The sequence below is a fragment of the Pogona vitticeps genome, chromosome 6 (genome assembly GCF_051106095.1).
Source record: "Pogona vitticeps strain Pit_001003342236 chromosome 6, PviZW2.1, whole genome shotgun sequence".
Classification (NCBI taxonomy): Eukaryota; Metazoa; Chordata; class Lepidosauria; order Squamata; family Agamidae; genus Pogona; species Pogona vitticeps.
Genome location: NC_135788.1, coordinates 100,685,822 through 100,713,407, shown reverse-complemented (window position 1 = coordinate 100,713,407; position 27,586 = coordinate 100,685,822). Strand labels below are relative to the sequence as shown.

Genomic DNA, 27,586 nt, shown 5'->3' with positions numbered 1-27,586 from the left:
AGTGGGCTTCTTCTAAGTAACTGATTGGCTACTGGGGGGGGGGACTTGAACTAGTTAGGCCTTTACTCTAATCCACTGTGGTTCTTGTTCCCATTCTTCCTGTGTAAAAATTGATTTATATGAAGGTGCAGCTGAATGATTCCAGGAGAAGAGTCTTTTAAGAGTGCAATCCTGTGCCAATGTAAGTGGAAGTAAGAATTGGAATTTATTGTAATGCCTGATGGATGAACAGAAAGGTGAATCCAACTCAAAGGAAAGGAAACAACAGCAGGTTACCTGTAGTGATGCAGAGTTCTCTGTAAAAAGCAGTGACTTGGTAATGAACCAAGGAAGACAAATACTTTGGAGTGACTTTTCAGTTTAAACAACAAGAGCTGCTGATTGAAGACAGATTGAATCAACAACCTCTGAAATCACTCCATGTCAACATATGCTTCCCTCACCTGAGCTGAATCCAAATCCTGAACAAGGATGGTGGGGATCAGACATGCTGAGACAACGCAATCTGGATGCTCTCAACTGATACACAGTGTGATCACACATGAAAATAGATTATGGAGTGGGCTGGTGCAATCTATTTCATGGTAATCACATGACACATGGGGAAACGCACTCTAGCCCAACCTAAATTTGTGCTTAAGCTGGACCTTTCTGGCCCAATTATAGGGCTTCCTATTTTTAGGACTGGGCTGGAGCAATTCCCCAGTAGATGGAAGGATTCGTTTAATTGCTCCTGTTAAAGCGACCCTTTCCAATGTAATCAGGTACGCACCTTTGCAGTTATCTGGTCACACCAAAAGCCTCCAGCAAACAGGCATAGGTAGAGGGACAGGTATTGCATCTGTGATAGAAAGTCACAGTGGGAAAGCTCACACCACTATTACAAGCCAAATCATTATAAGGACAAGCCACCAGGTTTGCCTATCACCATGTGTCGCTTCTCCATAGACCTCTGGATGGCCACTCTTAGGGACAGGGGGTTCTGGGAAAAGAAATTGTGCCGACAGGGTCAAAAGTGGAATGTTGAAGAGAAGGACATGATGTGGCAACCAAGATTCCTAAAGGAGTCATATATTTGGGGTAGCTTCAAGGTGAAGGTGGACTGGAGATACAAACATTCGTTATGGATTATACCTTTTATTGGACCATTAAAAATCAAACAACTTGCAAGCTTTCATAGAGAAAATTCTCTTTAGGTTTAGCACAACTCCTTTATGGATAATACAGAAAAAATGTATATAAAGAGTCCAAAAACTTGCAGCTGAAGGGGAGGAGTGAAGTGAGGCTGCCACCTTGTAGAAAGAAATGGTATCACAGGGCAAAATTCAGTTTCTGTGCATGTGGCTTAAGAGGAGTGTAACAATCTCAAAGTGCCTGGTGATTAAAGATTAGCAGGGGGAGAATTTCTATGACATGTCATATTTTTCATAAAATAAATAAATACAAATTTCTGCAGAATGTGTTTGAATTTATAAGTGGGTTTTGACATGTTCATGAGGAATCTGGTGAGAAAGGCCAGATTACTCATAAATATGTTTAAACTTGCTTTTAGGGTGAACTGTAGCTGGCAGAAAAAGTGTGAAATGTCATAGAAATCCTCCCCCTTGAGATTAGCGTGGTATGTGGGTCAATGGAGAGGGTCAAGTGTCAATGTCTAATATTGCTGGCCTTGAAAGACCTATCTTCAAATTGAGGGGGGAAATGCAGCACCAGCCTATGACCTATTACTGATCGAGACAAGATATAGGATGGCAATCCTTTATATTCCATGCACAAAACTAGGATTGGCCATTGAATCTTCCTTCAGCATTGGCAATGGGATAGGGTCCTCCACCATACTGGAAGACAAAAGTCCAATTTCGGGGTTACAGGACAGGTTGTAGTGACACATACAGTTCTCTCTTCCCAAATGAGCAGATGGGCCAGGCGGCTTAGAAGGAAAATCTGAAGAAACAATACTGCTGTCCTCCACCCCTTCTCTGTTTGCCTGTGGAGTTGACTGTCTCAGTCTAACGGTAGGCCCAGCTCTGCTTTCTGCTCATTATGTAATTGGCCCTTACTGTACATACACATGAATAGATAAACTCATAATAAGAAAAAGTCTTTGTAGGCAGCATGCATTTTACCTTTGTAGGCAAAAAGGAAGTCTGTTTAATTTTTATTTTTATTTTGCTCTGATATAAATGGGAATGTTGAAGAAACAAGCATTTTTTTGTTGGAACAGTAGGTAAGGATGAGTTTAACTGAAGTGCTGGGCCTTTTTCCTCTCATCACATACTATACCAGCTGAGGCTCTATCTAAGAAATCAATATTTTATTTTATGCTGTTGAATTTATTTTGTTTTATGTCTTAATGTCATTTTAAGTAACAATGTACAAACACTAATAGGTATAATTAGGTCCATAAAACATTGCTCAAAGAAAGATACCTCATTCCCTCTGTTTAGTCATCATCACAGAATGCGACATCCTCCTGTTCTTCTGTTTAATGGCCAAATTCCTGTTGCATACAGTAAACACCCTGTAAACGAGGAATCAATATCCACTATTTCACTTATTCATGGTCTGAAGATATTTAAAATGTTAAATAAAAAAATCAGGAATGTGAATTTATACAGTACATATTTCTGCAATGTAATTACCAGAACTGCTCACTAGAGGGAATCAGAGACAATGCTATGTACTGTACTGTATATATAGCATTAGTGACCAGAAACCCTATATATATAGGGTTTGCTCTTATCTGTGGTTTTCAGTATGGATACTGCGGTCCTACTCTGGTTTAAAGTAGGAAATTACAATAATTATGTCATCCAAATATAATCAGTATGGGAAGGTAGACAGAAAGAAAATTGGCAAAATCTTGTTGCTTAACATAGTAAATTCCACTAGAGTAGGACCACTGATTTGGTGAGTGAACTCCTCAGTAAGTTCCACAGATTCAAATGGGTCTACTCTAGTGCTAAACAACAGGATTTTGGTTACTATTTAGCTTAAAATTGAAGATTGTTTACTACATACTAAAACAAGGTTCATTATACTGTACACCTCTATGTTTTATGGAATGTATTATAACAGCTGTACACAATATATACGGGCCATAATTCTGTTACATAGTTATGCTAGTGGAAAGGAAATGACAAATTGCAGGCAATTAGCAAGTCCCAGTATGAATTCCTCATCGCATGCTAGTTGGGTGGCTTGGTGCATAAGAAACAAGATTCAATTTTGAATAAAATAATTTTATTTAATCCTGCCTTTTCATATTTGTTAATTTCATAAAATGAGCAATAGAGAAAGCAGCCAGCTTTCTGTGGAAGATAGAACAACTTTTCCCTATTAAAAAACCGACAGATTGTTTGTTTATTTTACATTTTACCCGACCTTTCTCCTGAAAAGGACTCAAGGTGGCTTACATTGTTAAAAGACAATATTAAAGCTAACAACAATGAGTATACAAAGACTAGAAAGGATCAAATACTATACAAAAAGCAGAAGCAACATGAAACACATTCAAAGCAGTAAGGTACAACAATCCATTTAAAATAATCCTCTCAGTCACTCAGAGAAAGGTTGCTGAAGAGAAACATCTTTGCCTGCTTGTGGAAGGACAGCAAAGATAAGGTCAGCCTGGCTTCCTGTGGGAGGGAGTTCCAAAGTCTAGGAGCAGTGACAGAGAAGGCCCTTTCCATGTCCTCACCAAACATACTTGAGAAGGTGGACCAGCTGAGAGAAAGGCCTCTTCTGATGATTTTAACATTCGAGCAGGCTCACAAAGGAAGATGTGGCCCTTGATATAGCTTGGGCCCAAGCCATTTAGGGCTTAATAGGTTAGAACCAACACCTTGAATTCAGCCCAGAAACAAATCGGCAGCCAGGGTTGCTGCTGTAACAGGGAGGTTATATGCTCCCTGTAACCAGCCCCAGTCAGTAATCTGGCTGCTGTGTTTTGGACCTGATGAAATTTCCAGACACTTTCCATAGGCAGCCCCACATAGACAGTATTACAGTAATCCAGACCGAAGGTAATTAAGGTAACAACAGTACTGTTTCTAAAGGAGAAGACTTGGATCTGAAACAAAAACTAAATTTGGTTCTAGCCTCCTTCCTCTACCCCAGCTCAATTAAAAAAAATATCCTGAACTGCCTATAAATCACAGCTTGGAACACACACACACACACACACACACACACACACACACACACACAGAGAGAGAGAGAGAGAGAGAGAGAGAGAGAGAGAGAGAGAGAGAGAGAGAGAGAGAGAGAGAGAGAGAGAGCTAGTCCAAACAAACTGCAAAACCAGAATAGCTGCAGGGCTAGCACAAGATGCTGCCTGGGGCACAGCAGCAAATGGTGCCTCTTTTCCAAAATCAAAAATTTTTGGCATCTAGAACAAAACAAAACCAGCCTATATGTTCTTCTCTCTTTCAGTAAAAACATATTGCTGTCATTCATCTAATTACCGGTAACAGTTTACTATCATTATGATACACCCAAAATCTGCTGCTTGAAATGGAAATGCTGGGCTTTATGTTGAAATTGGCACTGCTTATCAAAATATTCTTGAAGGAGCAAATACAATGGGGGGGGGGAGGGAAGGAAATGGCATATGTTTACGAAGGGGGAGGGAGAAATGGGGTTTGAGGCCCAAATCATATTGGGGTCCATATTCTAGCAGTGCTTGTGACAAGAGCCAAAATGAGGTGAAATTATAAATGTGCCTCTTAAATTTCTCCAGCAAATAATTGAGTGGCAAAAGCATCTGCCTCTAGAGATTCATCTTCCCTCATTTGTACAAACTTTCTTCCACCAGTTTTGTAGCTGGAACACAGAGCAAGTCAGAAGAAATTGTCTCCATCATTATGAATGAGGTGAGACAGGGGTCGTGACCTACAAAGTACTATATCTGGAAGTCCATATTGAAAGGCCTAAAGGTTTGTACTTAGGCCAAAGGCTGGAGGTTCCCCCTCCCTGCCAGGGGAGAATATGCAGGCAAAGCTGAACAAAGAGGGAAGAAATACTGTAACATAGTAATTTGGGTGTCCTAAATTAAGTACTTCCTTCCACACATTGGAGTTCCTGGGACTGGAGGCCCCTCCTCACCCAAATAATCTCGTAACAACCTGCCCCTCTCCCTGGCACTAAAATAATTGCAGCAATAAATTAAATGACCAACAATTTGAGTCCCTTTCATGGGCACCCAAATCTGTTGTTTAAGGCAGCCATCTCATTCTGCCTAATGGTAAGGCCACTTCTATAGGTGCACATGAAGTCAGTTCTTTGCTGACACTGCTCATTTGGCCCTGAGTTGAATGTGGAAATGAGAATTATAAACCACTCTCAGTATCACTAGTTTTTCACACAACGGAGTGGATGTTGTCAGGGACCTCTCATACTGATCTCATTCTGGCTCTCAAACACTGTCTGAATCAAACCTTCACAGGACTAACTCTAATAGGACAGATGAAGACATTCTCCTCAGGCTGAGGACCCTGAGGTAGGGAAAGGCAAAGTGGCAAGGGGAATAGGGCTCTCTGATTCTCCTGCCCATCTTGACCCCCAGCTGGCTTATTTTACCTCTTTAGACCTCTCCTCTCAGAAATCATAGAAGATGCTGAACCACTGATAGCCAAAATTGAATGAAAAGCCACAAATTGAGATTTCAAATGTTGGCCCAACATGTGTTTGCAGTGAAAAGGGGAAATTATACATAGGATGTAACTGGAAACAGAAAATAAAATAAAATGGCCAATATCTTGGCACAAATCTTGGAATACTTGACACAATTCTGATCACCACAACACTGAAAGAGTATAATAAAGCTGGAAAGGGTAACCAGAACAAACAAGGTAGTCCTGTAGTTCTCTTTGAGGAAAGGTTACTATGATTAGCACTGTTCAGCTTGTGGGGGGGGGGGAATAAATGGTGGTGGTAGGGAGAAAGTAAGTAAGAGCCAGCGACATAGTATTAAATTCTGAGGAACGGGCACTCTGAATGACAGTTTTCAAGCCATTTTCCCAAAAGGAGTCCCCAAATGCTGGCAGTTGTGTTGATCTAATTCCATTTAATTCATCTCCAGATTCTCTGTAAATCAAGATGTCTTAGCTGCTCTTTGGAGACCAAGGTTCCCCACAATCTTTTGCCTTACAACAAGCATAGCTCAAAACAATATATTGTTGCAAGGAAAATCCAGCACCCCCACTGTGAGGATTCCAACCATCCCCAGAGGGACTGAGGAGACCATGAGAGGGGAAAGTGAGCAATGTTGGCAAATGATGCCTGGTCCATGTTAAAGAAGTCCCTGGGTTCTGATCTTGTAAAGCAGCCATCCTCAGCCTTTTCTGGGCCATAGTCATAAACACAATATGAAAGATTTTCCAGCTGTAAAACCCTGTGGCATTCACTAACTCAGGATGTAGTCTTCCCACTCAGATGGCTTTAAAATGGGACTGAACAAACCGATGATGAGTCCATCAATAGCCACAAGTCCTAAAAGCTGCATCTTAAGTGGAAACAATATGACTTGTTCAGATCCTGGAGATCATGACCAAGAAAGGTGCTATTGTGTTCTTGAAACGGTTTTCTCACCAAGATATTTGGTTCATGCCTATTGAACAGAGTGCTGGGTGATGTAATCCTTTGTTGGGATCTAGCTCATTTCAACCCAACCAACAAGTGAGAATAGGAGATTAAAGGGATGGATGATAGAGTTATAGAAAAATTCTGTATGGTGAAGAGAAAGCGGATAAGGAAAGGCTTAACTCCCTCTCATAATAGTACTTGAAACTAGGAACCAGCCATTGGAACTGAACTGTGGTTGATTTAGGGCAGAAGAATAACATCTAGACAGTTCATAATTAAATTGCAGAATTCACTGCCACAAGATGTAAGGATGGGCACTAAAAAGATGAGTTTGAAGAAGGTCTCGATATATTCATCAAAGGTTACTAGACAGGATGGTTGTATATCAACTCAAGGAGCAAGAGAGAGTAGGAATATGAGACAGAGGGATTACTAATCTCATTCCCTGCTAGGAGGCTTTCCCTAGGAAATGGATGGGCCACAAGGTGAAGAGAACTAACTGGCGTTTAGTCTGAGCCAGGAAGACTCATTCTAGTATCAGTCCAGTTTTAGCTTTTTTACTCCAATTGGCCTTTTCCTGCAGAAAACATAACCTGAGAAAGCCCTGGGAAATCAAAGTACTGTACAGTGGTCCAAATATGGCTGGCCCAAAGACAACACAACCAATTTCACCTCCCTGAATCTTAGACCTAAGCACTTAAAGCCAGCCAATGTATTTTGGCGCAAGAAGGCATAAAACCCCACACGTTTTTCTTCTGTGGCATTAAAAACAGGGCAATAGCGAATCAAAGCACAAACAAGCTGCTGCCTTTTCACAGCACCCCAATATCTGCTGCCTGAGGCAGCCGCATCATTCTGCCCAATAAGAAAGGCCTGGGTCAGAATACAGAAGCTAAAAGTTTGGGACTTCTGGATTTTCCTCGGGCGATCATTCGACTGCTTTTCTAGGCACGCCCTGCACTCTGCTGAGTCTCGGGTCTCCTGTTGGTCCTTAGCAGCTCCCGAGGCCGCAGGCTGGGTTTGGGGGCCTGGCTGCCAAAGTAGGTGGTGGCCGCGGCAGATCTTTGGGACTAGGGGTAGGGATTAGGTGTCCCCCTGCAGTTGGTTGGCGTGAGAAGAGGGAAACCCGCCGCAGGACGACCCCAAAGATCCCGCCCTGCCTTCCCTCACAAGGCACGGGGGGGGAACGGTGGGAAGAATGAAACTTCAGTGTCAACGTGGCGCCGATCGGCCAGTCCGGGAGACCCTCGGCCACGCCCCTCGGCCGGCGGCGGCTTCCGATTGGCTGTGCCGGGGATGAGGGGCGTGGCCCCGGGGAGACCCTGGGGCAGCCGAAGATGAACTGGGACGGCACTCCAAAAAAAGGGGCATCGCGCAAGTTGCAGCCGGAGCGAGGAGGTAAAAGCGCTTTGGGGAGCGGGGAGCCGCGCGGATCGGGTGCCTAGTGGAGTAGAGAGGGAAGAGGGGCGGCGATAGGGCATGAATAGCCGTCATTTAACGGAGCGTGCTAAAATATTCGCGAGGGGGATGGGTGGCAGAGGCAGGGAGCGGGGCTTTCGTGGAAAAAACATAATAGAAAGTAAGAGTCTAGCGTTGCAATTGGGGATGGGGGTGGGAAGAGAAAATGTGATTTTTTTTTCCAATTTAGTCTTTACGACCGCAGCGGCCGGAGTGGGGGCATGAATTGAGGCACACTGGTGGGTCCTAAGCTTGCAGACGGACTCGATGGCGTGGCTGTGGGGTGGGGGCGGGGGTGTGTGGAAAAACGGCTGTGGTTGATACGCTGGAGCTGTGCATGGGGGGGGGGCTGCCTCTCGTGGGAACCTCATGGTGGTGCCTTGGGATTGTTGGGCGTTCCGGCCGCTTCCAAGTCCCGATTGCCGCCCGCGACGGGTTGCAAAGAACGGGGCGGTTGCTAAAGCATCCATGGGATGGGGTAGGGGTGGGTAGGCTTATAGTAGGATTTGGGACGGATGCCTTGAGCCTCATTCAGCAGAATGAGCAAGAGGGACCTCAAACCCAGCCGAGCTGCACAATTTGTAGTAGTAAGTAATCACACTTCGAAGTCAGTGGAGTTAGTAATATGACCATCTAACGGTCCGGAGGGGAAAGCCAGGGGAAGAAAAAATGGAAATTGCCAATTGATAACTTTGTGGCTGCAGCAACAGTAAGTCTTCTTGGACCTAAAAATCTGCTCCAGATCTTATTCTTGTCACCCTCCTTTCTCCACTGTGGCACTTTTCCTCCCCTAATTTAACAGGCAAACTCATCCCATACTTTCCTTCCTCTGTGGGTTCTGAACCTTGTTTTCCTCTCCCTGTGTCCCGCTTCCTGATCCAAGAAAAGTATTGTCTCTCTGGCCTCTCCAGAATTTGCCACGTTGGGTGCTGTGGCAGAACAGGGTTAAGGGGAAGGTGGGCGTCCCATTTGGTTCAGGCCCAGGAGGTTGCTTTTTGCTGGTTGTCCAAGTAATTTGGCATCGGGCAGGTTCTTCTTTGTCCTGCAGCCCAGGAAGTAATGCTGTGTTCTGATTCTCCTGTCACTTTGATTCTCTGTGGCTTTGTTCTGAAAGGAGTTGAGGACAACTTTAATTGAGCGGCTTCCAGGAATTGAACATTCTGTATTTTGGGCAGGACAATTGGGAACTGGCCTAGTTCTCTTCCACTGTTGGGCTTACGGGATTGCTTTTCCTCCCTAGTTTTGCCCTCAGAACCACAGGTGCAGGCCTTATTTCAGGACCGTGTTTTCATCTTGCCATCCCAACCCCTACCCCACCCCAATTTTCTTAGAATTCTGGAGGTTTGGTAGTTGTGTGTCGATAAATGTCTTGTAGAAAAAAGAAATCAAGAGCTGAGACATTTTAGTTCTCTTAAGAAGGTTGGGCAGATCAAAATGACACCTTAGTTAGTTAGGCATCCTTCAGTCTCGAAAGACTATGGTGACGTGCTCTGTATGTAGGACTTGGAACAGCTTCTAGTGTGGCTGAGGAGGCCAATTCGAGAGTGACAATCTCTTCCACACTGAAGACAAATCCAGTCTGTCCCCTGTCCAGCTCCTTGGTTTTGCTGCTTTTGTGACTTCCTCTTTGCCTCGGCCTGCTGGACAAGGGTCTCTTCAAATTGGGAGAGGCCTTTATGCACTGCCTGCCTCCAGGCTGAACGGTCAGATGTCAGGGTTTGAAAGTGGCATGTATGTGTGGCTGGGTGGGTGAGATAGTATTAAAATAAGCTAAATTCCTGAGTAAAGCTGTCGGAAATCCAGTCTCTGTGTTCTTTTTGTGTGGGAGGTTGCTTGGGTTCAGTTTACCACACTTTTCAAGAACCCACATGGTCATTAGGATGCTGCATTGGTACTAAGGTAACCTGATTCAAATCTCAACTTGGTTGCAAAGCTAGCTGAGCAAATGTAGGGCGGCTATTCTTTTAGTTCAGGCAACCTTACAAGGTTGTTGTAAGCATGTTTTCCCCTGCATCATGGAGGAATGTTGGACTGTTATATAAAACACATATACATCTTTAACAGGAACGTTGTAGGTTAAATAAGATACAGGACTTTTAGCTTCCTGACACATCAAGAAACGTGATTATGATGATTAATGTATTAATAATGCATAGTGCTTCACTAAGTGTAAGAGGTCTCTGCCCCAATTCAAAAGTTTGCACAGAGAAAGAACAGTGGAAAAGGAGGAATGTAGTGGTGGAGGGATGCAGAAAAGCAGTATGTGGTTATCTGACTTGTGCATACTTTGCCCTAGGCATGGGACTTGTGCTAATAGTTTTATAGAAAAGGTGAAAAGATCTGAAAGCAATAAGCAATGTAACATCATCACACAGAAAAACTTACAGGGCATCAAGGCAGAAAGTCCTCTGAAGTAACAGGAGACTCTCATGGCATGATGTAGCTGGAGGAACAAAGATTTAAAGTGGATATATATTGGGATATATCTACTGTAAAAGATGGGGCAAAATCTGGAACTAGGATGTAAGGACTGTGGACTTTCATAGGAGAAATGGAAGAAGAAAATCAATAATGAGGCTGGTTGAAATATCCTTGTCAAACTCTTAACCTTGAGCTGCTGACCTGGACCAAAGTGGGTTAAAAACTTGGTGAAATTATATTTTTGGGAGGGTGGCTTCCAAACACCCTCAGTGAACATGCTGGCTGTGGGATTCTGTGATCTGTATTCCAAGTAAGTAACTTTTAATGTTCTGTACATCGTTAGACAAATCACTGTCTCTCCTTGCTGAAAATGTTCCTTTCTCAGAGTTGCACCATAATGACTTGGCAGAAGATGCTGTGTTCCTATTGTCTGTTAACCGTGTGCCTCACATGGGTCATGGCCAAGCCCCCTCCTGACAAGAAGGATCGTGTCCACCATGGCAAAGACCTCAGTGACCACCCTCATGATGACAACCAAGACTTCCAATACGATCACGAAGCCTTCTTGGGCAAAGAAGAGGCCAAAACATTTGATCAGCTGACTCCAGAAGAGAGCAAACAACGGCTAGGGTAAGGGCAGGGCATCCCATCCTTGGGTTGCAGGATTGTGAAACTCTTTATGGAATAAAGGATTTTGCATCCTGAAATTCTGAGAAACAAAGCAAGATCTAATCCTCCAAAGGTGTGTTTGCAATAGCTGTTGATGGGGTGAACTATAAAAGGCTCATATAATAGAGTCACTAGTGGGCCATTCCTAACAAAAATAGCACTATATATGCAGAGTGAGCAACTATTATAGAAATGTGCTTTATTAGCATGAGTTTCGATGGGACCTTGGAAAAGTTATTTTCTGGATTACAAGCTCCTGTATTTCCACAATTGTCATGGCCACTTGGGAAAGTAAATTTTCCAATTTACACAGAATATGGGTCATCCTTAGTGTGAATCACAGCCATCTTTGAAACACCTGCAGTTTGTCACTGTACTGTCGACATAAATGATATTGAATTCTGTGTTACAGTTTAGTAAACATTATGGAACCCACTGCAATTTGAGAGAAGAGCAGCATTCTGTCCAGTACTATGTGGGTGGAAGGTAAAAGGCAATCTATTGCTTTATCTCTAGGTCGTTTAGAGTAGGGCAGTGTTTCTGACTGTAATAATAGCAATGATTCAAATGCTTTTGATGTCTAAATTAGGTTACTGAAAGTTGAGCTTAGATAAGTTCTCTTTGGGGCCTGTAACCTCCAGAATTCCATAGCTGTCGTGACCAAGGACTGGCAGATAATGGGAGATGTAGGTTAAAAAAGAATTATTACAAGCTCTGGATGAAAAAACGATCCTTGGAAACAATCAGGGATGGGTTTTTGTGCAAAAAGACATGCGGACTTGGTTCCAGTATCCATCACAAATTCCTAGGCTTTATATGGCCTCACCGACTTCACTGTATATCCACCTTAAAAGTATGCTCACTATTTCATAACTGGCTCTGTTGATGGATCCCTGGGTTGCAGAAAAAAACCCAAAATTGATTCACACACTTGCCCATCCCTAATGTACACCTAGCTGCAAAGGATTAGTGTCTACCTGTGACTGGCCAAGTGCCCAAAAAGAACACCAGATGATATGTAGAACAATTCGCTCCCACTAAGCATGTGTTTGATGTTCTTTCAAGCAGGATAGAATCTTAATTGTTGGAAATGAGCCCTCTCAAACATTTCAGACTAGTTTTCTTAAGGCATGAAGTTTTCTGCTTGGTAGAGCAGAAAACTGATCGCCTAAGGAGATACTCCACCTGAAAATGTGAGGGAAGGCCATTGTTATAGCACCTGGACCTTGAAAAGTTACTTTTTTGCCCTGTTTCTCTTGGAGTCCCTTATTGGCCATGTAAGCTGTTGGATTCTGGAGCTGTAGTTCAAAAACTAAACTTCTTTTCTGTTTTTGGTTTAAATTCCCTCAAGTTCAAAAACCCTCAAATCTAGTGCGGTGTAGTGGTTAGCATGCCGGACTGTGATGGGGAAGAACAGTTGACAAGGTATTCTTGGGCACGGTACTCCCCCTCAGTTTAACCACCTTTTCAGGTCTTATCATTTATATATTGTAAGTATTTTTACACTCACCGTTCCTCATAAAAAGGATCCAAGGGAGCTTATATCAATTAAAGACAATATTTAAAACCTTAAAAAAGTAAGTATACAAATATTTTAAGAAGAATCAAACAAATACTACACTAAAATGGCAAACAACATTGATACCAAAAACACATTTAAAGCAACAAGGATCCATTAAAAAAACCCCTCTCAGACAGCCAGTCATGAAGGGAAAGCCTATTTGAAGAGAAAGATCTTCATCCACTTGTGGAAGGGCAGCAAAATGAGGCCAGCTAGCCTCCTGTGAGAAAGGGTCCCAGTCTGAGAGCAGCAACAGAGAAAGCCCTCTCTTGTGTCCCCTCAGACACACTTGTGAAGGTGGTGGGGCTGAGAGCCACCCCTAAGGATCTTAACATTCAGGCAGGCTCATAAAGGGAGAGGTAGTCCTTGAGGTACCTTGAACCTCAGTTGCCGTTAGGATAAAATGGAAGGAGACCCCGTACACCACTCTGAGCTCTTGGGAAGAAAGGTGGGACACAGATATTATACAGTAAATAATCCTGGTAAGGAACTTAAAAGTCCTTTTCATTCTTCTTGGTAAGATATTCAGCAGCCTCAGGCAGGATACTTCCGAACTGTGAGGTTGGGTGGATAAGGACAGACAGCTTCAATTTTTGTCCCATAGCCTTCCATCCCTCACAAAATTATCAGGCTAATGCCCTATGTATCTTAAGATGGTGTGAGAAGCCTTTGGTCCTCCAGATGTTTTGGACCACAGAACTCATAATCTTTTACCATTGGCTATTCTGTGTGGGGCTGCTGAGAGCAGAAGGCCAAGGTTTCCCACCCCGCCATAGATGGATTTCATGCACCTTTAATTTACATTAGTAGCCATTCCCCTCTTCACTGAGCCTCTTTTTACAGCAGTGATATCCCTCCTACAGGAAAATTGTTGATCGAATTGACAAGAATGGAGATGGCTTTGTGACTCAGCCTGAATTGAAAGACTGGATCAAGCACACTCAGAATCGCTATATCTATGAGAACGTGAACAAGAACTGGAAGGACTACGATAAGGACAACAATGGGCATATCACCTGGGCTGAGTTCAAAAATGCCACTTATGGTCACTATGAAGGTGCGTCTGGAAGAATGCAAGTGGTTTATGAGAAAGGGATTGCATGCAGAAGGGGTACGCCACCTGGGAGATACTTAGCCCAGTTTTAGAAGCTGCGGGAGGAGCTATTAGGTTGATGGGAAGGGCCCTGGACAGGCCCCTCTCTTCAACCTAATAGGTCCTCCCCGAGCTTCCAAAATAAAATATATTTATATGGTGTGTGGTTATGTCAAAGCACGTGGTAAAGCCTGAAAGCACAGGGGGAAAACCACTGCTTACTGCTGTAGTGGGGAAGCTTTGACCCTCTAGCTGTTTTGAACTACAGTTCTCAGAATCCCTCATAATTGGCCATGCTGGGTGGTATTGATAGGAATTGTAGGCCAAAACATCTGGAGGGCAACTCTGGTCCACATATGGGGACTAAAGAGCTGAGATGCAAAAAGAAATTGCTGGTGAATGGAAAAAGGTGGCATGAAACACTAGAATAGGTTGCATGAAATGCTACATAGGGGCTCGTACATAAGCCTATACACACACAACTCGATAACCCACTTTCCTTATTGGGACTATAGAGAGAGACGTCTCTCCTCTCCCTCCCCACATTTAAATAATGATCTGTACAATAATATCTGGGGAGGGAGTGGAGGATGTTTCCTTTACTCCCTTCCCAGTGATCCTCTTACAGCAGAGATCAGGGTACCCAGTGATCCTCTGTACACCTTAAGTGTACACCCCAGGGTACTCCTGGGGTGTACAGTTAAGGCCTTAGGGAGTGGTAGGTTGTGTATCCTTGGGTTAAGAGGATAGCTTTTGCAAAGTAGGGCTTGCAGGTGCTCCCAAATGAGATTGTAGTTCTGTGATAGAGTATGTGTTTAGATTCAAAGATTTCCAGGTTCAGATCCTAGGATCCCCAGTTAAATGACACACATGATGCAAAGGACCATTGGTGGAACCTCTGGAGACTTGCCCATCTAAATAGACATTCCTTAGCTAGATGGACGAATAACCAGACTTTATATAAGGCAGCTATGTATGGGGCAAAAATAACTAGTTAGGGATAAATATAGCAAATGGGACTGGGTGGGTAGCAGATTTAGAAGAGTTTGGACTAGTTAATTTAAGGCCTGTTTATGTGTTTAGTATCTATTCTCTGATCCGCCCAACCCCAAGTTTACATCAGTACGTTTATTAGCAAGATTGGCTGGTAGGCACAGAGAACAGCATTCAACTTAGTCTGCTTCTCATTTACTTATTGCTTTCTCACCAGCATTGTTGCTGCTGGCTGAGACTGTGAGATCCAGGTTGGCATCCAGCCCTGGGAGAGAGAGAAGCATTGAGCTCTTTTTGTGGTTTTGGCAGTTTTGCCTTCTTTTGGAGCCAATCGCAAAGAAGGCTGGCTGGACAGGAGAAACTTCTCTGCAACTAGAATGTAGAGGAGGACCTGCTGGGCATTTGCGGGTTGTGGAAGGGCCATATTTAGCCCAGAGACAAGCAGTGCCTTAGAGTTGGGTTGGTGGTAGATTGCATTCCACTTCCCAAGGCCTGTTGTGTGTTACAGGCTGCCTTGTGGCTTCTTATAGCAGCAAATTTACAGAAGCCCTTCCCCTTTCTCTGCAAAAGTAAGATGCTAACAGAACTTCTGAGAGCATGAATCAACTTGGAAATGAGGTTCGTGTTTCTTTCAAAGGAAAACTGCAAGATTTTTGCTACTGCTACAGTAGCAAACTCACCTGTGATGGTAGGAGGATAGTAAGTTTGCAAGAGACACATAGGGTTCGTTCCCCTGCCCATGTCAGCCGCAAGAGTATCAGAAGTGTTTGCTCTTGGTTTTAATGAACCAACTATGACTGAAGTGCTGTTGTGTAGCATAGTCACAACTAGAACAGGCTCATGGAAGCAGTGTAATTTACGGAGGGGATGACTGACCAAATCCCCACTGATTCAATGGGCATAGCCTAGTTGCAATTTATATACTAAGCAACAGAGTTTCAGCTGCTATTTCACAACTCAAATCGTGGTTCATCTCAAGATTTATTAAAGGATTCCTGCTTTATAACCCAGTGTTTGAAGCTGGCATCTTTCAAACCAACCAGTTACAATTAACCACCATGTGTCTAGTTAACAAGGCAGAACACGGTTTGGCTGAAAACAGAACTGAGGGCTTCTTCATTCCCATAGTCTGTGCTGGAGAAGGAATAGGAAAAGGGGGAGTGTGCAAAACCTGGCTGAGGCTTGAATTGCATCCAGATGCAGGCACTGTGACCTGTATAAGAAAAATCCCATTCAGCTAGACCAAAGCTACACTTGCTGCAAAATTTTATTCTCATTCTTGACAGGGGCTACTTGTTCAGCGACTAATCAGCATGATGAATAATTCAGCTCATAAGGCAGTGTCTCCATCCTCTTTCAGAATCATAGAATTGAAGAGTTGGAAAGTACACCATAGGTCATCTAAACCAGCCATTCTCAATCTTTTTTTTTGGGGGGGGGGTCACAACCATAAATGCAATAAGAAAGAAATATAGGCTGAATCAGGAGTGTATAAGTCATATAGAAAATCTTATAAGATAGTGTGTGAAGAATTGTTTTCAGTCTATGGCCCCCCCTTCGAAAGTACCAGGTACCCCAGGGAGCCATACGGCCCCCCGGTTGAGAATGGCTGGTCTAAACCACCCTTCCGGATGTAGAAGTGTTTCCCTTCACTGGAACTTCACTGTTATTCAAAGGTCCTGGATCAGTGGCTCCAAACCTTGGATAACCCAGGTGTTCTTGAACTGTAACTCTCAGAAAGCCCAACCAGCATAGCTGGTAGCGAAGCTTTCTGGGAACTGTTATCCAAGGTTGGAAACCACTGTCATAGATTTTTTTAAATACAAATTTCCTTTTGTAGGATATCCTTGATCCTGCTGATTAAGCACATTCGAATCCTCTAGCACTTGTTTGCCAATTTTTAAATATGTATGTTTTTACTTATTTTACTGGAATATTTACAGCGTCATTTCTAAAGGACAAGTTCACTCTTGTTCTTTAGAATTGTTCCCACATTCCTACTGGTCTTCTCCTGGAAGTTAATTTAAAAGCTGCTCTGCAGCCTTTTAAAAAATATACTAACGAGCTGTTTTGTTCTATTGTGGCTTCAATGCAGTGTGTCCCTTTTGTACAAGCTCAGCTTGTCCTGAAATCTTTCATGGTGTCCAACTAATCTAAACCTTTCCCTTCACCACCACCCCCACTCATCCAGTTCATCATCACTCCAAATTCAAAAACATGCACCTTTCCCAGGGATGGTTTCTAATGATTCCCTCCTTTGTACAGTATATCACAGAAGTGAGTACACCCCCTCACATTTCATAAATATTTTAGTATATCTTTTCATGTGACAACACTGAGGAAATGACACTTGGCTACAATATAAAGCAGTGAGTGTACAGCTTGTATAACAGTATAAATGTGCTGTCCCCTCAAAATAACACAACACACAGCCATTAATGTCTAAACCACTGGCAAAAAAAAGTGAGTACACCCCTAAGTGACAATATCCAAATTGGTCCCAAGTAGCCGTTTTCCCTCTCAGGTATCATGAGACCCGTTAGTGCCACAAGTCTCAGGTGTGAAGGGGGAGCAGGTGTCATCACTCTCACTCTCTCAGACTGGTCACTGGAAGTTCCACACGGCACCTCATAATAATGAATTATCTGAGGATCTGAACAAATGAATTGTTGCTCTACATAAAGATGGCCTAGGCTATAAGAAAATTACCAAACCCTTGAAACTGAGCTGCAGCATGGTGGCGAAGACCATACAGCCCTTTAACAGGACAGGTTCTACTCAGAACAGGCCTCACCATGGTCGACCAAAGAAGTTGAGTGCCCGTGCTCAGCATCATACCCAGAGATTGGCTTTGGGAAATAAACGTATGAGTGCTGCCAGCATTGCAGCAGAGGTTGAAAGGGTGGAGGGTCAGTGCTCAGTGCTCAGACCATACAGCGCACACTGTCTCAAATTGGTCTCCAGGGCTGTCGTCCCAGAAGGAAGCCTGCATACAGTTTGCTGCAGACAAGCAGACTAAGGACATGGATTTCTGGAACCATGTCCTGTGGTCCGATGAGACCAAGATAAACTTATTTGGTTCTGATGGTGTCAAGCGTGTGTGGTGGCAACCAGGCAAGGAGTACAGAGACAATTGAGTCATGCCTACAGTCAAGCATGGTGGTGGGAGTGTCATGGTCTGGGGCTGCATGAGTGCTGTCAGCACTGGGGAGCTACAGTTCATTGAGGGAACCATGATGACAACATGTACTGTGACATACTGAAGCAGAGCATGATTCTCTCCCTTCGGAGACTGGGCCGCAGGGCAGTATTCCAACATAACCACCTCAAACACACCTCTGAAATGACCACTACCTTCCTAAAGGAGCTGAGGGTAAAGGTGATGAACTGGCCAATCATGTCTCCAGACCTAAACCCTATTGAGCATCTGTGGGGCATCCTGAAATGGAAGGTGGAGGTGTGCAAGGTCTCTAACATCCACCAGCTCTGTGATGTTGTCATAGAGGAGTGGAAGAGGACTCCGGTGGCAACCTGTGAAGCTCTGGTGAACTCTGTGCCCAAGAGGGTTAAGGCAGTGCTGGATAATAATGGTAACCACACAAAATATTGACACTTGTGCCCATATTGGACATTGTCACTTAGGGGCGACATTGTCGCTTGGGGGTGTTGCCAACAGTTTATACTTTAATGGCTGTGAGTTGCATTATTTTGAGGGGACAGCACATTTACTCTATTATACAAGTTGTATACTCATTGCTTTACATTGTAGCCAAGTGTCATTTCTTCAGTGTTGTCACATGAAAAGATATACTAAGATATTTATGAAATGTGAGGGGGTGTACTCACTTCTGTGATATACTGTATGCCCCAAGGCCATTAGCAAGAATTTAAAGTTGAGAGACTCTGAAATTCCTCCTCTTATAGGATAAATATTGGAAAACCCTCTTAATATTGTTGAGCTGCACTTCCCATCAGCTTCTGCTAGGTTAACCAATGGTGAGGTATGATAGGAGGTTTGGTTCAACGTCTGAGCATCTGGAGAGCCGCATGTCCCCAATTCCCCTTGTAGGGAACCTCTGGATCTTGGTTCATGTGAACCTAAGCCTACTGCAGGCCTTATGAGTGCTTCCATCTTTGCTTCCCATAGGAGAGGAGTTTGGTGATATTGAAGACAAAGACTCTTACCGGAAGATGTTGGCCCGGGATGAGCGACGCTTCAGGGCAGCTGACAAGGATGGGGACATGAGCGCAACACGTGAAGAGTTCACAGCCTTCCTCCACCCTGAAGAATTTGACTACATGAAGGACGTCGTGGTGACGGTGAGACTGGGAGTGTTGGACACATGGGAGAGGAGAAGGTTTTGGTAGTCTGGGTGAGGGACAGAGCTTGGAAAAGCTTTTTGTACTATTCTGTCCTCTTGAGAGTATGCTGAGTAGAAGATAAAGGTGCGGTCTGCAAAAGTAGGTTTTTTTTCACATTTTGGTCAGGGACACAGCCGCTTTCACATATTGCATGTGGTAGGTCTCAGTGTCTCAAATGCACCGACTTATTAAGCTTTACAATGCCAGTAGACCACTTAGCTAGAATCCTGTTTAATTACATGATTGTGTAAGGATGATGGTACAAGTTTTACCTGTCCATCATCAGAAAGCTCTGTGTTGTGCCCATGGTGTTGCAGCAGTTTCAAAATCAGGCATGCAGCTGGTTATGTACTTGAATGTGCAAAGGAGATCCAACATGATGAGAAAAACTGCTGTGTAACTGCCTTACACATGCATTTTCACTCCAGGATTTTGGCCCTTGTTTTCACTGGAACATTATTGACATGGAACCCCTCTCCCACAGGAGATGTTTGTAGAAATAGGAGTCTTAGATAGCAAGAGGCCCATCTCCATACGTGACCTGAATAGGGTTGTAAGCCAAGAATCGGCCGACTGCAAAGTGGGTTGGAAACAGAAAGAATAGGTTAAAAACAAAACCAGAAATTTGAAGAGCAAAGTTTAGTTCATAGGGAGTTAGATCCAGAAATGACTTTAGTAGGACTTAAATCAGTCATGATGGTGTTCCATCAGTTTCCATGGGTCTGATCTTATGTATGACCGGATTTATTTCCAATTCTCTGCTAAGTGCACCATGAAAAGATACAATCACTGGCACAAATGATAAGAATGCTGAAACATATGTCCAGTCCAAAAATAGTCTGTACTGTTTTTCCCCCCAGGAAACCATTGAGGATATAGACAAAAATGGGGATGGCTTTGTTGAAGTGGATGAGTATCTTGGTAAGTAGGGAACATTGTGGGTGAATGCTACTTCTTTGCTTTGTGCTGGGAAATGTACTGGTCTTGGGACAGAGTCCAGGCCTTTTTAAGAGGGGTGGGAAGGAAGCTAGCTATAGCGAGAGAGTTAAGATAGTGTTCTGTTGACTGAGAGCAAGAGTGAGCAACTTCAGTGGGTGTTGAGATGACAAAGATTGTAAAAGGCCATTGGCCCCTCTATACAAACAAGCAAGCGAGCAAGCAAACAAAAAGGAATGGCTAAAAATGTGTTCCTGATTTTGAAAAATTAGCATATGAAGTATTAAATTGTGCAGATGGCCCTATGGTCTGTTTAAAGATGAATCACCTGTCCTGGAGGCTTTCAGAAGTGGCATATTTCCATATATTATTTTGTCTTATTCAGGAGAAAAAAGGGAGCTGCATGTACCCCCAAGGCCTCAGTTGGTCCACTGCTGACTTGGAGGCTACCAGGGAGTATACAGCTTGCTTTAAAAAAGGTGATCACTCAGTAGAGTGGAACTAGGCATCTCCTTTTGAAAATGGCATTTTGTTCTATTTTCTCTCCTTTGAACAGGTGACATGTATTCTCCTCAAGATGGAGAGCCAGAACCTAGCTGGGTGAAGACCGAACGGCAACAGTTTTTGGAGTTCCGGGACCTCAACAAAGATGGGAAAATGGACCGGGAAGAGATTGGGCACTGGATCTTGCCACCCGACTATGACCATGCTGAGGTGGAGTCAAAACATCTCCTTACCCACTCAGATGTTGATAAGGTGAGGAACGGACAAGGGGAAGAAGCTGCAAGCAAAGGCTTGAAAAAGCAAGGAGGCAGGGAAAGTTGAGGCTTCCATTCATTTATTTTTAGCATATCAGCTTTAAAAAAAGAAAACTTCAAGTAGGGTTGGATGTGCTGAAGTAATAGAACAGGCTTCCTCAATACAGCACCCACAGTTGTACTGGACTACAGCTCCCATCATGCCCAATAACCCTTGCCATGCTGGCTGGGAATGATAAGTGCTACAGTTGAACACAGCTGGAGGACACAGTAGAAGACTATTGGCACATGAGGGGTTAGGACATATGTACGGGTACAGTGAAGATGACAAACTGAAATGTTTACATTCCTAGCACTGAAAGAGTAGCCTTCATTCTTCTTTGCGGTTTCTGTGATTCACTCACATGGGTACTTCTGAGCCTGCATGAACCCTCCTGGGAACATTGTAGAGCTTTATTCCCTCCCTTTTAGCCAACATACTGCTCCAGAAACAAACAAGATGGTACCCATTCTATGCACCTGGTACTTCCAACAACACTTCCGAGAAACATATTGTTCTGGTGTCAATCCATATTTCCAGGGAAAACAACAAAAATTGCAGATGCTGTGAGTAGAAACCAAATGTAGACTCTCAAATGGGAACTGTTAGACAGGATATGCAAAACATAACACGGAAGTGAGGGATACCACAAATAGCTACAAATTGGCTACTCAGGAGGAAAAAAAACCCTGCAAAATGAACTGTTTCTGGGCAGGACAGAGTGAGATCTGCAAGACAAATGCATCTGCATGGACTTGGTTGGGTACCCTCATGTATTTCTTCCCTCTGTTAATTCATCAGGCAGTTGTGAAGATAAAACAGGAGGGAACAGATGCAATACTAATAACTCCTAGGTGGTCATGCCAGTCATGGTTGCAACCCCCCATGACAAAGGGCAATCTGAGGCAGCTTGAAACTCCAGGTGTCCTGATGTGTAATCAGATCTAATTTATCACAGACATAGAAAGACTAAAATTAACAGCATAGAGCAGGGGTCTCAAACATGCGGCCCAGGGGCCATTTGTCGTCCGCTGGATGATAGTTTGTGGCCCCCGCCTTGCCTGCCCCCCTGAAGCGCCCACACGTCCTCTGCTGTCAAGAGTCAAAAAAGCCTCACCTCACTCGCCAGCTTCTCCTTTGGCAAGGCGATTCTGTGAGGGTTTTGTTTTTTTTATGTCCTGCCCTCCCCCCGCCCCCCGGCTAGGCAGTTGCTAGTGCTCCCTCCCTTCTCTGCATCTTCAGCTTCCTGCTGCTGGTGGTGGTAGTGAAGAAGGAGCTGGAGGGAGTCGTGGCCGGTGATGAGGGCTTGCGCGCCCCTCCTCCTCCTCAGAGCCCCAGCCGGGCTAAGGAAACTCCCGGGCGGCTGGCTTCCTCGGGCTCTTGCTCCGCTTGGTGGAAAATCTGATACGGACCAGCCTCACCCAGACTCTGCCTCCAGCGGCCCCCAGGTAAAATGAGTTTGAGACCCCTGGCATAGAGTGTTATCTCTCAATAGCTAGGGTCCTCAAGGAATTTAGGAAACAGTCCACCAGAAAATGTTGTTATTATAAATGGAAAAAATGTATAGAATTGGCTAAATCTATAAATGAGTCATATTCACAAAAATACATTGTGTGCTTCTTGCGCCTGAAAGAGAAAGATCTCTCATAGTCTTTTTTAAAAGTTTACTTATCAGGAATTGTGGCTCACCAAACAGAAAGTTCAAAATCATCAAAACCTTTTTCTCATTCCTTAGTAAAGAGGTTTTTGAAGGGTTAAAAAAATATCTACCCAATCATAAAACCACAACCACCACAGTGGTCTTTATCAGTGGTGTTAACTCAGCTAACAGAGGCTTCTCTTGAAGCCATGGCTTTGGCTCACCTGAGCCTTCTGACGTCCAAAAGAGTATTCTTGGTAGCTATAACTTTGTCTAGGCAAGGAAGGAACTTGGCTGACTGCATTGCAATAAACCTTATTTACAGTTCCATAAAAGTAAAGTAACTTTGTTTATAGACATTTCATTCTTACCTAATGTACTTTCACGTTTTCATGCCAGTCCTACCCATGTTTTTTTCTGTCACCACTATCTCCTGTAGAGAAAATTCTTCATATTTTAGATCTTAGATGAGCTCTCGTATTCTTTGTTGACAGAACATTTTTAAAGGAAAACTAACTGACTGTTCGTTTGCTGCCAAGGAAACAAAAAGGGTGAACAGGTGTCTTCACAGAGATTTTCTAAGCAGGTAGTGAAAGCAATCTCATTGGCATACGAATTAGCCAAGCGCCCCTTGCCAAGGTCCTTGAGGGGACATTCCGCCGCCGTGAGTGAGCAACAGGGGCATCAACAGCCTTTTTAAAGAGGTCATTTGCAAGGCTCCAGTTTGGTCCCAGCCTGTGACTCTTGGCAACTATTAGAGGCTAGATATTACAGCCAAATTGGAAGTGTTGTTTGGTTGTGCGGTGCTGTCTTCTATACTTGTGTGACATTCCACAAACTGGTAAGTGAGCTTGAGAGTCACCCATATGTGTGAATCATACAGACCACAAAGAAGGAGTACAAGTGACGTACCACTAGAAGTGGCTCTTTGAATGGTTGTCAGTGCATTCATACAATACATCCATCCTCCATGCTGTCTCCCACACTGCTTGCAATTGCGCTGTGGTGTTGGCTGGAGGGAACTAAGGAGTGACTGTTAGGTGGAGCACTATATTGACTAAGGGGAAGGGGATAAACCAGTGGTCCACAGATGTTCTTGGCTTGCAACTCCCAGAAATCCTGGCCAGCACAGCTAATGGTGAAGGCTTCTGCGAGTTTTAGTTCAAGAACATATGGGGACCCAAGGTTGGGAACCACTGCTTTAAAATGTTCCCGACAGCATCCGTTACAGGTAAATGACCTGTCTTTTTAAAGCAGGAAGTGAAGAGTTGAAGGGCTTTGATATTCTCTCTAATATGCCTGGGTTTTAATATACTCCATGGAGAGCTTTTGTCCTGGTAAGGCTGTCTAATTGGGGATTATCTACATGACATGTAAATTAATGTAATGGAGGTGTTCCTATTTTATAAAAAGCATTTCTTGGGAAGGGATTTACCATGAAGAAGTGGCTGCGAGACATGTTTAATCCTATTAGCCATTTCTATTATATGGTATTTACCCCTGTGGATTCTGTGGCTGTGCATACACAGACAGAACCTCACAGACAAGGAAGCAAATAGCAAGAAATTGTGAGGGGAGGGATTAAGTGCCTCACCCTGACACTGCTCTACTCTATGTCCCTTTTTTCCAGAGCTGCATATGTGATATTATTAAAACAAACAAACAAAACAGTATCAGGGCCTTGATTAAAGACCCAACCCCACCCCAATCATTAGTTAATGTGACTGGTTCCTCCACTGACTGAAGTCTTGTCCCTGACTGCCAGCTATTTGTAGGATGAGGGAGGAGAATGGTAACTCATCACTGTCAGTCCTGGAGGAAGAAGGCCTCCTGCTGTTTTGCTTCATAGCCATCATTCTTCAGTTTAAGAGGTCATTTTTCCAGGGATTGTGAAAGGCAGAAATTGAGTTGTGGTTGCTAAGCAACTGCAGGGTATCCTGAGCCCTGGGAAGTCAGTGTTAAAGCACAAGGTCCTTTGGTGGGGGCTACCTGTAACACTAGCCAATTTCAAAAGCCCTCTGTTAACTAATGAGAGCAGCCTTTCCTTCCCTCAGCAGGGCACTAGGGGGAAGATAGGGAGATATCTGAGAGAGGAAGGAGACAAGGCCTTCCTCCCTTTTGACTTTGGCCCTTTCCAAGACTTATTTCTGTGCAGCCAACTTCCAGCATGGAGACCGTGACAGAAAAATAGTTTGCTGTCCCTTTTAGGAAAGTGGGAGAAAGCACAGGAGACAACTGAATCCTCTCTGTGGGCACAGTTCTCGCACAACCTTTAACTAAAAAGTTGAGCACTTACCTGTCTGAGCATCTCTGAAATAGTACATGGCTGTAAACACAGCCAGTTTCTGGGACAAGACATCTAGATCTACAGTGCTTGGTCCTGGCTTTGACATTCACTTCAGTTCCCCAGCGTCATAAAAGACCTAGATCTTATCCTAACGAGAATATGTTTCAATTTATGTGAGCCCGTTAATGTTACATCTAATTTTGCCTTGGAAATACATTTTTAGTGCCCTCTGTCAAATGTGTCCTTTCTTTGAGCCCGGGGAAGAGAGAAGGGAGAATTTCCAGGGGCTTCCTTGCCACTGGCGTTATAGTACCACTTAGTAGGGGGTGAACTATGGTCTCGTTTTTGAAAGAGGCAGAACATTAAGCATATTCCAGGTGGTGAAATCTCCGTACAGAGGCGGAATGGACATTCCCTGCAAGATTGTGACCTGCTAGGGGCGCTCCGTAACACGCTGCCAATTCTCCAACCACACACCTGCTTAGGCTCCGTTTCCTAAAATGGAAGAGCAAGGTCATAAGATTATCTTCCTAGAGTGGTAGTGGTGGGGAGGTTCCTCGGGTTGTTTTAGCTTCTGATTTCTATGATAAAGCTGCTGGTTTCACATTCTGCGCCTCTAGTTATTATTGTATCTATATATATTATACACCATCCAAATAACTCTATTTAATGGACTATAAATAAGGGGTGGCAGAAGTGCTGTCCAACATGGTTCATGATAAAAGGCTATGGCAGTTTTAGTCCCAACTCTCTAGAGGGCAAGAAGATGTATATCCCTCTGCTAGAACTTAATAGCACTCCACTGTATATCTAATAAATCCTCCAGTCTCTTTGCAAAGTTCGACAGTATCTCCCAAGGTGGGGAAAAAGGTTCTCCTGCTGTGAAAAGGTCCACAGCTAGTCCTGCTCCATCAGAAGGTTTTGCAACAGGTATTGCTGGGGCTTTCTGGAAAAGGCTGTGGATACCCAGAATTCAAAGCCTTCCAGTTTTCCAGACGTGCCTGTGAAATGGGCATGTGTGGTGAGGATGGTAGTGGGAAGCAGTATGCCAACCCCGAAGCTAAAGTACATTGTTTTCAGCCTTTTGGGAAGGATATGGGTCACAAAATGGTTCTGAGAACCTCCCCAGCCCACTGCCCAGATACAGAACGTAAAACTTGCCTGCTAGCATTAAAAGGCAATTCTGCTACCTCCCTTTCTGAAAACTGGCCTGCCCACAAGAGAAAAGCAAAAGATGAATTTAAAACAGTTCTCCTTCTAAACCTCTTGGTTGCTGCATGGAGGGTAAGGGTGTGTGTGTTGTGAAATGCTGTTTTTTTTTAAAGTGGGATGCTGACATCCCTTAAGGTGGGTTTTTAGAAAAAAAATCCTTTCTCCTTTCATCTCTGGCTCAAATTAATCATAGAATCTTCCTTTACCTATAATTCACTAATCAAGTACTGTAGGTAAAACCAATTTAGGGGTTGGGAATTTTGAATAAATTATCTGGGATATAATGTAATTGGGTTGTAATTGTGTGCTTCCTTCTTTGCTTTCTCTTCTCCACACCACCTCTTCCCCCATCCCCACATTTCTCCTCTTCATCGCAGAACGAGAAAATAACCAAGGAAGAGATTTTGGACAATTGGAATATGTTTGTGGGGAGCCAGGCAACCAACTATGGAGAAGACTTGACAAAGGAGCATGACGAGCTGTGATCAAAGCAGGCGGGGGATGTATATTAGGACATCCTCCCTGAGAAGGGGGTGGGAGAAGTACACTCCAGAGGGGAATTGCTTCCTTATTTATTGGTGTGAGGGCCTGCTTAAGTTTTCAAAGAAGCTAGGGTAGCTGGCATACACCTGGGTGGTTGTGTATATGATCCATTCTTCCTCACCTGTACCCCCCTCTCTCCCCCAAAACACTGTGAAGCTTACTGCACTATTCAGGTGCCTACACTCCAGAATGGGAGGAGGCAGGCTAAACACGTTTCACTCTCTTCCCCCATGGCATTCAAATTATTCTAGAAGGGCTAGTGTTTGTTCACTGTTACCTCTGTGGACATCAAGATACCCCTTTGCTTCCTTTCCAATAGGTGCCTAACTGCTTATCTAAGAAACAAACTAAAGCCCCCTAAAGCCTGCCAGGGTCATCAAAACAGATATTAACCTTCCATAATGGACCCTATCAGGGCAAGTAAAGAGAGGGGACCACTAATTGCAGAAAAACAAGGCAATAGGCTCAGAACCACCTATTTCAGTGCTACTTTTCATTTGTGTGAAATCACTGTGGGCTGCGTTGCATGCATTTGTGTGCGTAGCTCCTAAACCTTGGGTGAACATTGTTCCTCTGGGTGCATTGTTCCTCTCATTTTTCTCCAGGATGGCAGGCTTTCACGAGAAGAGTTTACGGAGCTTCTCCGAAGTAGTCTTGAGGGCGCCAAAGAATATGAAGAAAACGTTAAGCAGCTGGGGGCCCACCAGGAGCTGTAACCTCATGATTGTAACACTCTGAATAATTAATAAAAATTATTTCCCACCCCCTCTATATTGTATAGATTGGCAAAAGTGTAAGCCGCATATTATATGACAAAAGTTTTTTTTTTCAAAATTAAAGGGACTGGTTCAATAAAAGGCCTTGCTCCCTGACAGAGATGTGTCTAAACAAGGAGTTAATGTCTGCAACTACAGAACGCTCCCTATTCAGGAAGCTACAGGAACAGGCACTGTAAGCAAGTGAAGCAGAGTGAGTAGGAAAGACAAAATAATGGATCTGGCTGGTTGTCCCCTCTAGCCTGGCTCCCTA

General features: G+C 43.8%; 1 protein-coding gene across 1 annotated transcript; it reads left to right on the top strand.

Annotated features, from left to right (window-relative positions):
* Positions 1-7,872: 7,872 nt before the first annotated feature.
* RCN3 (reticulocalbin 3) lies at positions 7,873-27,326 on the top strand. The gene is made up of 7 exons (XM_020794009.3): positions 7,873-7,983; positions 10,850-11,094; positions 13,558-13,751; positions 18,928-19,100; positions 20,003-20,063; positions 20,635-20,834; positions 26,392-27,326. The coding sequence occupies exons 2-7, from the start codon at positions 10,862-10,864 to the stop codon at positions 26,497-26,499; spliced, it is 969 nt and encodes a 322-aa protein (XP_020649668.2). The 5' UTR covers positions 7,873-7,983; positions 10,850-10,861; the 3' UTR covers positions 26,500-27,326.
* The last annotated feature ends 260 nt before the right edge of the window (positions 27,327-27,586 follow it).